Genomic DNA, 10,326 nt, shown 5'->3' with positions numbered 1-10,326 from the left:
TGGAAATTAAAATTTAATTGATTAGAAATTAAGCTTCAAACAAATCCAACACAATTCAAAATATACATAGTCAATCACTCAAGAGAACTAAATACATCATACACAGCTAGCTTCTTTTGCAGTCGTGACAAATTTCACGGGTTTAACTTGAGTCAATACCCGAACCACCACCCCTGCATCATTACATACACAACTCGCTCTTCACCTAAGCCCCCCTTCACTCATATTAGCAAGGATACATTTACAAACCGCGGTTCGTTCTTGACTCGTATTCCCACGTCTTTACATCGTGCACAAAACTCTCGTATCAGTAAAATTCCAAAAAAACTCCACTACATTGCACTTAACTCTTCGATACAATACCTGAATTCACACAAATTCGTAACACAGTACACATAATTCCCGCATCAGTCGCATCAGTAGTAACGTAACGTTATCAAAGTGAACTTTCGGACTGAATAGCCGCTTTGATTTTTTGAACGGTGCAAGAAATAAGATTATTAACGGTTTCGACGGACTCAACGGTGAGCTTAGCGGTAGGCAAACTATTCACCAATATTTGAAACGCCACCGTTAAAAGCGACCCGCCCGTCCGATGACCCGACCCGCCATTACTAACCGCCCCATTACCCGATGGCCCGCGACCGCGAGAGCCCTGCCCATCCGGAACAATAGCAAACCCGGATGGCAGAAGTGCCACGTAAGCAGAATCTCCACCGTTCATCACAACATGCATGGCTGGTATGTCAACAGGCGCGTACACCACAAGCGAACCAGCCGCGTCTATGCAAGTCTCTTGTAAAATCAACATGCTGCTCTGATTGGGGTTCATTGCCTGCCAAATTATTTTCACAAAGTCATCATATTTACGGAAATGCCATTACAAGCTTTTTGAAAGAGTCAACTCAACTGCATAAATGTGTGTAATGTCAGAGTCTGACCTAGAAAGGTAGCATCTGTGTCCTTGTGATTTTGACTTTGTAAATGAATAATTGAAGTAAATCAAGGTAAAATACAGTGACATTTTTGTCATTTTTCAATTTTCCCTCTCTTTTTGACACTTACTGTTTGTTTGGGTAGGGGACCTTAGATGTAGTCCTAGTCTAAATCTTTCTCTTTTCTAGACCACTCTATTTTTACATGCATGTGTTTACATGTTTACCTTCTCTAGCACAATACTATACAATTGCCCATGCATATGCAATTATGATCCTGAAACTTTATTACCGACGCGTTAAGGTTTTAGAATGACTAATTACTTTACGTCATGTATAAGTTGTGAAGGAAATCAAATTTTCGACACAGTTCAAGTAGAAAACAGTTGTCGATAACTTTTGAATGTAAGACATATTTAAGCTAATACTCTCTCTGTCCCGATAAGTTGTTAACGATATTCAAATTATGTGAGGGGGAATTTGAACAATGTCAACAATCCAATATGACGGAGGTATTATTTAACTAGAAGTACGGTTCGAGAGAAAATGTAGGATACTTAGATTTCGATGTTCAGTCGAGACTGCAATTTAGATTAATTATGAGCTCCGTCCTTATGGTCAGTGGTGACCCTGGTTATAGACGAGCAAGACTTGCGCGTAGGGTCCGCGACACTCAAGAGACACAAAAATTTCTACCTTATTTAAGTATTATATATGAATTTTCATGATAGATGTAAATTAGGGTCCCATAAACTGATTTCCGCTAGAGCCCTCTAATCTCAGTCCGACCCTGCTTATGGTGATGCTAAAATTCGTGTAGATGTATGTGTAAATATGAATATCGAAGAAGGAGTAAATTTGATGAAGGAGAGGGGGAGTACACTGGCACGGAGGAGGGAAACACAGTTGCCATGATCTTGTCCTTTGGCAATATGAGCCATTTCTTGCATAGGACCGCCATTAGAAAGAATGTCCCACTCACTTCTCAACCGTTCATCTCTCAGAAAATCAAACAGTCTTTGTGGAGATATCGGCAGCCAAACGGAAGTTGCTGCACTCAGAACAATCCCCGGTGGCTCACCGGGATCATCGACACTCTTACGTGTCATCACACGTACATCTTCATCCACATTTCCAGCTGAGAGCTTGTTCCACTTGTGCACGGTGGACGCGCAGACTCCAGCGCAGAAATTATCGGTCATTCTCTGTGCCAGCTTTAGCATGCTTCTTCGACCACTAGCTGTTATAGCTGCATTAACATTACTATACTTGTTAATGTCCAGTCCGTGACAAAAATTGGCATCAACAGTATTAAGGCGGTATATGATGAATTATTGTTACCAGTATGGTCTCGAGACGGGACAGTGGAGGACATGAGGATGGCTAGACATTCGCATTGGCGTTGCAGGGTTGCTACCCATCGTTGAGCGCCGAAGCCTAACCCGGCGCCGATAAGAGGCCGGTAGAGATGGTGAACTGTATTTTCTTCATATTCTGCATGCTCTACCCATGTAACCTGTGTGCATTTTCATTTAGTTCATATATAACCAGATATATGTTAACCATTGATATTAAATGAGAATATTCAGAGTTGTGATATGTAGATATCACCTAATAAGAGCCTTTATTACTTGTAGCTATTATAACATCTGCAATGCACATATTTATGATAACCTAATCATATTAAGAAAGTGTTTGTAAATTTATATTTCATTTCAAATTATATGATTTGAGTTATCATTTCAAATTCTCATTATTATACTAATATTTAAATATTTTGAATTTTAAATGAAATCCAGTTTGACAAACGGGCCATAGCATTATATAGCAGTATTATTAAGTTAATGTTGTACTCGTTAGAAATTGAATCTTAATCTCTTTCACTAATAATACTAATTCCGAAATGACTACTACATCTGTGACGACCAAATCAAATCAACATTCTTAGACTAATTATATATATGACATATATAATGTTTTGCATAAATTTGGTAACAAAATGTGGTTCGAGATTGATTTAAATTTACCTAATTATCCGATATAAACAAAAACCAAATATTTTTTTATTAATAATCACAATCTCAGAGGACAAAAAAGAACTTTAAAAAATGGTCAAATAGATATCAGGCCCAAGCTCTATTATATAAATCGGCCGATTTTTTAAAAATCGCCGATAAATCGTTCAAAAATCGGTCAAAAATATTTGTCCGATTTGACCGTTTTCCGATAAATCGCCGATTAATCATCCGATTTTTTAAAAATCGTCCGATAAATCGTAAATAAGTACCTCAACCGAATAGTTCCAATTTCCGAAATCTATAACACTGGGCTCAAGGAAAGACATTACAATGTCCCTAGAGCTTAGATCTATGTAAAATAGAAATAGGCAAACAAGGCACAAGTTTTGCAAGATTTGTAGGAACGAGGTAAATTGTACCCTAATTAAGATAAGATAGTAAGATACTCTCACGTGAGTACAAAATTGTGACAGTCCCAGAGTTTGACTACAAGGGTCTGCAACAAGGTAATGCACAGTTTTTACAATTTTTATACTCCTTTGTGCACTGTTCGAGATAGCATCAAATATTGGAATAGAAACATCATATTCATATTTTATTTACCCAATGTTTGTTGATGACAAATTGACAATGCTTCTGATTCATATAGAGGACTATTCTGTATTGTATGGTAGCGAGTTTAGTGACCTCGATTTGCTAATCAACATAGTTTTTGCTTGTTTTAAGCAAAACCCAGTTGATTAATCTGACATCAACCGTACCAAATGAAGCATTTACAGTCATAAAATAATGCTTGGGAAGGTTCTTGTAGACAAGAATGACAACAAGAAGTCTTAATTTACTTGCTAATCTTCCGGATTATTAGTGATTTTCTTTGCGGAACTTAAATATTAGGGCAGATTCAAACACTCGACATCTTGTTTTCGACAAATTATTTACGTACTACCATGAATTGAAAATTTAGCAAATAAGACATCGAGAGTAGGAAAACCGGCCATTTTTAAATGAAAATCGACCGTTCTGTCAATTTTCACTCTGTTTCTTGTAGTGAATGAAATGATCTAAGTACGAGTTATTTTCATCTCCGTTTTAATATATAATAAAGGCTTAATGGACTTTTAAACCTCAAACTTTGCACCAATATACTCATCAGAGCTGGTAGTTCATTACCGTACATTTTTGTCTCTCAGGTACTGAAAATGTAACATTTTACCCTTAGACCGGTCGGTTTTCACCCGGTTTTTTTCCCGGTCCAAGGGTTAAAAAAAACACATTTTGAATATCCGAGGCCTGGAAATGTATAAACTTCAGGGTTTCATGAGTAAACTGGTACAAATTTTGAGGACGAAAAGGTTATTAAGCCTATAATAAATGTTTCAACTAAGTTCTAAGGTTGTAGGTGCTTCAACAAACATATTAAAGTCTATGGGATGGCAATACCAAACTATATATGATGAAGTTTATCAAAAAAAGGGGGAAAAAGTTGGTGACACCCCATGGTATCTCTATGTATGAGTAATTACCTTAGAGTATCCATTAGGCATATCTTGCACTACACAACCTGAAGGTTGCCTTCTGCAGCTGAAAAATGGAGGTGCACCGGCATTTTCTCGGATAGAGTCGACGGAGACATCAGCTACAGCCCAAACTCCCTCTGCAAGTTGCTTGCAGAATCTCAGAAAATGCACTTCCCGGACAGGAACTAACGGTGATAGGACTTGTAGCTCCGTGTGCATCTACGGAAATAATAATTTTCAGTAAATTTTAAAGTCAGAAAAGTAAATAAGAGGGCGTTTGAAAACTTGCATTTCATTTCAAATGACAGGGTTTGAGTTGTCATTTCAAATTCTCATGTTTATACTGATATTTCAATGTCCTGGATTTCAAATGAAATCCAAATCCAAATTCTCAAACAACTTATTTGTTCAAATCTAGAATTTCAAATAAAATCCAGTTTCCCAAACGGGTCACGAGAAGATTTAAGAACTTTGGTTCTTACCAATTGAAGTGCACCATTTCTAGTACCGCCCATACCATTTGAAATAACATCTGTTGTTGAAGTTCTCGCAATCATACAAGGAAACATTTCTGCCCATTTGTTCTACTCAAATGAAATCAAATGTCAAAATTAGAAGTATATTCACACATTTCTCGCATTCATATACCAGAATACAACAAGATTACTTTCGTAGCCAGAATATTTTGCAAACTCACCGAATCCATTAGCGTCTCCACAAGAGCTAAGCTATTGATGATGACCATTCCGCTCTCTCGAGAAGCCTCCGTAACAAAGCCATTAGGCCTTGGACCATTACAAGGGCTGTTAAAAATCCTCAAGTACTCATCATAATTCAGCATTTCTCTTCCACCTTCCCAGTTCCTTATCCACAAAGGCTCATCAGTCTGTGCCATTTTCACCAGCTCATCCATTGAAGCTAACGCGAGCTCGAGGTACATCGATCTCTCGATCCCCGTGGCACCCGAATTCGATCTACTCTGAGGTATCACAGACAATGAACTGGATATCCCATTACCATAATCAGAATGGCCTAAAGGCAAAGCTGTTGAAACTGAACTTAAACCACCAAAACCATTCCCTACACCGAGTTCCAAACTTGTAGATGACATGGGGCGTCCCAGAAACTTCCCAGTTAATGCACAAACTTTGTCTAGTTCATCTTTTAATCGCGCATTCTCCATCCGCAGATGTTGTTCTTCTAGAGAAATGTCTCCAATCATGGCTGGACCTCCACAGCTTGTGCAGATTGGATTTCTCATAGCCTCTCTTATCGACATATTTTCGGCTCGCAGCTTATCATTCTCTTGCCTAAGCAATGAATTCTCATGCCGCTCGAGTTGAGTCTGAATCAAATAAAAACATCAATCAGCAACAAAAAGTACAGCAAATTCTTCATATGAATCATATATTTATCGTACCTTCATTTGAGTTCTTCGATTTTGAAACCAAAACTTAACTTGCCGAGTCTCCAAAGAAAGCCTTCTGCTAAGCTCTAGCCTTTGCTTCTCGTCTGGATGAGGACACTCTTTGAAAAGACTAAAATTCCAAAAAAAAAAAAAATTAAACACAAAGCAGAAAAAAGTTACAAATTTAAGCAAGAAGTACTTGATTAATTTTATTCATACGATTCAAGTTCTTGAATTTGTTGCGGTGTGTGTCGGTGGTATCTTTTTTTTCTTGGTGGCTTCGCGTCATCAGCATCTTGATCATCTCCTGAACCTCCATCCATATTGTCACTACCAGATCTACTCTCATGTTCTTCATCTCTACTTCTCCTACCACCAACATTAGTTGTCTCATAATTATTGTCACCCATTCTTGTCACCTCCCCTTGCCCCTCCATACTCGTTTGCTGCTTTCACCAAAACCACACTGTCAGTCAAAACGAGAGAGAGAGAGAGAGAGAGAGAGAGAGATGGGGGGAGAGAGAGAGAGATGGGGGGGGAGAGAGAGAGAGATTACATACAAGGGCAAGAGAGAGGCCAGGAGGGTTGATCATGGACTTAACAAAAGATTGAGTAACAAGTCTTGGCTGAGAAATTGCACCAGAGGGCATGTTGTTACTAAAACCTATATTATTATTTTCACCTGCAATTCTCCCTCCACTAGAATTACTATTATCAAGAAAACCCGCAAAACTCATCAAATATATATAAAGCTAATTATTAGCTAAATCAAGTGAAGTATAAGTTTATGTACTAATCACAAAACTAATTTTTTCTAAAAATTAAACTTGAACTTGTTTAAGAGCCCTACAAAATGGATTTCAAAAACAAGTACTATAAATATGTAATTACAATGTTAAATTTGAAGGAGCAAATCAAGAAAACTTGGGGGAGAGGGAGATAGAGAGAGGCTGAGGAGACACAAGGACTAATCCAAATGTCTCAAACTTCCTCTCTAATTAGAAACTCAAAAAGTTACTCAAGAAAAGAAACCCTAGCTAGTGTAGAGACTTGTTGTACATGCTTTCCAACAAAAAGGCAGAGTTCATGAAAAGGAACCAAGAAAAGTAGAAAGAAATATAAAACAAAAAGATAAAAAGGAGGAAAGAGAAGCAAAATGAAGAGGGGAATAAAAAAGGCTTGATTTTTGAAGTGAGCATAGAAAGATTGAAGAGATAATATAGATATACAAATATGTGGACTCCTGAAAGCCTTACATATATACACACATCACATATTATATACTACTGGACTCCACAGTAGGATGATCCCGACTTAAGTTAAACGTATGTTACAATATATCATAATACGAAAATATGAAAATTTCAGTACGAATAGAAGAGAAAAAAGAGTAGAATTTTATTATAATATTACAGATTCTCGATTATAATTGAACAGACAGTACTGATAGAGACTTATATATCCAGCAACCAAACAAACAAAAAAATTATTATAATAATAAAACTATCCTATAATAAAATTATTATATATGTTAATATCCTACATATTTGCAACGAAAATCAAAATTTACATATATCGTGTAATAATATAACAATCAGTCAATATAAATTACTATATGTTATAACATACTCCCTCCGTCTCACTAGATTGTTTACGTTACTTTTCGGCACGCTTTTCAATGCTCGTTTAAAATATAGTTTCACAATATTTCTTTTTAATTTTTTTTGAATAAAAATTTTATGTTTAAACTTTTATTTAAATTTTTTTTTTTTTGAAAAAACATTATAAAACTATACTTTATAAAAGTCTCGAAATGTGTGCTGAATAGTAACGTAAATATCTCAGTGTGACGGAGGGAGTATGTTTGAAGTAGACTGAGCTTTACATAATTATATATATATATATATATAATTATGTAAAGCTGCCGCAATGGTTTGTTGCGATAGTACTCACTTGCCTCAATAAAACATTACGAAAAGTCTGCAATGAAACATTACGGATGGTGTATGCCAATCAAGCTAGTGAGGGATAATTTGCTATATATATATAAAAAAGAACAAAAGAAGGAAGGAAAAGGGTGGTTGACTCTCTCAAATTTTCTCTCTCTTACTTATCTGAGGTGAGGACAGTGGGAAAATGTGACCTTCTTTTAACCTTTTTCTCACATGATTTGATGATAACAAAACAACAAAGGAGCCCTGTAGAAAAACAAAAGTTTATTTACTAGTAGTGATTGAGAAGGAAGATTTAGAAACGACAGCTCAAATGCTTCGTCAGATCTTCTGTCTCTTATTTTCACCTAAACTTGGGGATCCGTGTTCATCTTTTTTACAGGAACAGTATCATCGGTGTGGAACACAGCATGAATAGTTTTCACAAAGAAGAAATCACTCAGATTTGAGCTTAACTTTTGTTAAAGGGACCTTGTCTCTACACCCGTCAATTTTGGACAAGATACGACTTACACGACATGAAATGACACGAAAATTTAGTGTCTATGTTTGCAATTTCTTGCAATATTTTTTGTGTATCTAGCATTATTCTTCTAACAATATATTATATGAGTTGGATATTTTTTATTAGTTGAAATTTTTCAGAAATAGAAGTCATCATATTTATTGAACAACAACCAACCAAAATTTGATACATAATTTCTTATTATGTATCCACGTCATAGAAATCGTTGTTTAAAAAATATGTACATGTAGGCTTATGAATTGAGCGAAAATCCGATCCGACTCAATCCGATCCTAGATCATTTTAGCGGATATGAATTCAGAATATAGATCCGATCTGATAGGAAAAATGCGATTATAAGTGAAGCGAATATGGATATAGGTAGATTTGATCCGTTAAACACCTGATCCGGTTCACATATATATTCATTTATTTATATAAGATTATATATATATATATAATAAAAATAATTTTACAATTTCTAATTTAGAATTCTTATCCTTAGTCAAGGTCCATTACTTTATTCGATCTAATCTCTACGGTCCAGTCCATTTTTATATTATACTCTAATTCTTTTAACTTTTCAGAACTACATATCACCTCAATCTCAATTTACATAACAGTTTCACTTCGATACATCAATTTTTTTTTCATTTTTAGAATCAAATATTTTACAATTGAATAGTATGGTTAATTTTTGGTATGTTTCAATTTATAAAAACTTTTGTAATAAGTTATGTTAAAAAATAAATATACATAAATGGAGAGAATATTCGAGCCGAAATTCGTGATCTAAACGGATCTGAATATGAATCGGCCTTAGAAAAATCCAGATCGGTCTGGTTTGAATTCGAATACGAAATAATAAATGAATATGGATATAAATTTAGGTCGATTCATTCCAAACCCGATCCATTAACAGACATACATATTATGTATGTGTGTGTTTCTTTAATTTAATTATTTTTATTTTTACTCCCAACAGAAGATTAAAGTTGTATTGTATACTTGTTTATTTTTTCAATAAGTAGTTATTTTCACAAATTTCTTGATAAGTGATTACAAGCTTATTAAAATTTTCAATTCGCCAAGAAATAAAAATACGTCTCAACTTGATTAAAATTATGTAATTTTACTAGATTACAAATTAATTGTCGAGATTTATATATATACTCTAGTTGTAATTAGAGATATGAAAACTATATTCAATATTGATCACTATCGTTCCACATTCAGAGAGTCTTGTCGGATTCATAGCCTCTCTTCAACAATAAAAGGTTAGCTTACTTAGCTCATATTACTCTGTGTTCGTTTTGTCACGAAAATCACTACAAGAAAATAAGGTTAAATACAACTATGTAAATACATGCGGCTAAATACGACTGCAATCGGTTGTATAAAAGTCCGGTTGTATTTAGCACGGTCGAATTTAATAATAAATTGGATCGCCGGTAGTTAAATTTAGTCGTGCTCGCAAATTCGACCGATTGTTGGTTGAATTTACACTTGACAAAAAATTAGAGGGAATTTTCCCGTCTATTAAATTATTGGGCACTCCTAAATACAATAGATTTCGGTCGAATTTAATCTTCTCGCATTTTTCCAATTTTCGGCGTCAAAACAGGTGGAACTTTCCCGGTCTATTGCAAAATATACACTCCTAAATACGACCGCCAGTGGTGAAAAATTATATACGACCGAATATTGTAGAAAATGAAGTATAATTGTATTCAGTTGTATTTAGCTGCTTCCTATTTTATTCTGAATTCAGTTGAATTTAGTAGCTCCAAATACGACCGTATTCCGTTGTATTTAGCCGCTTCCTATTTTCTTCTAAATTCGGTTGAATTTAGTAACTCCATTTTGGTAACTCTGTTGTCTCTTTCCTCTTACCAGCCACAATTATCCATTAAGTATAATTATCTATTTTCATTTATTTTTGTGTTTGTATCTTTTCTTTGATATAATTGCATAACTTTTATACATATAAC

The 10,326-nt window shown here is 35.1% G+C and overlaps 1 protein-coding gene across 1 annotated transcript; it reads right to left on the bottom strand.

Moving 5' to 3' along the window:
* LOC141664361 (homeobox-leucine zipper protein ANTHOCYANINLESS 2) lies at nucleotides 1–7,100 on the bottom strand. The gene is made up of 9 exons (XM_074470295.1): nucleotides 6,439–7,100; nucleotides 6,098–6,324; nucleotides 5,891–6,008; nucleotides 5,168–5,815; nucleotides 4,953–5,054; nucleotides 4,477–4,689; nucleotides 2,277–2,451; nucleotides 1,817–2,184; nucleotides 1–835 (listed from the first exon to the last, which is right to left on the bottom strand). The coding sequence occupies exons 1-9, from the start codon at nucleotides 6,613–6,615 to the stop codon at nucleotides 437–439; spliced, it is 2,427 nt and encodes an 808-aa protein (XP_074326396.1). The 5' UTR covers nucleotides 6,616–7,100; the 3' UTR covers nucleotides 1–436.
* Nucleotides 7,101–10,326: the final 3,226 nt, after the last annotated feature.

The sequence above is a fragment of the Apium graveolens genome, chromosome 6, assembly GCF_009905375.1.
Source record: "Apium graveolens cultivar Ventura chromosome 6, ASM990537v1, whole genome shotgun sequence".
Taxonomy (NCBI): domain Eukaryota; kingdom Viridiplantae; phylum Streptophyta; class Magnoliopsida; order Apiales; family Apiaceae; genus Apium; species Apium graveolens.
Note: the sequence above shows the minus strand (reverse complement) of the source record. Positions and strands in the feature narration are given on the sequence as shown.

What these genes read in the sequence shown, in the direction of transcription:
- LOC141664361 (XM_074470295.1), bottom strand. Translation starts at nt 6,615, where the DNA reads ATGAGTTTTGCGGGTTTTCTTGATAATAGTAATTCTAGTGGAGGGAGA. An exon ending in TGGAGACGCTAATGGATTCG is followed by an intron (nt 5,055 to 5,167) that starts GTGAGTTTGCAA and finishes TCATTTGAGTAG; the next exon opens with AACAAATGGGCAGAAATGTT. An exon ending in CCCGTCTCGAGACCATACTG is followed by an intron (nt 2,185 to 2,276) that starts GTAACAATAATT and finishes ATGTTAATGCAG; the next exon opens with CTATAACAGCTAGTGGTCGA.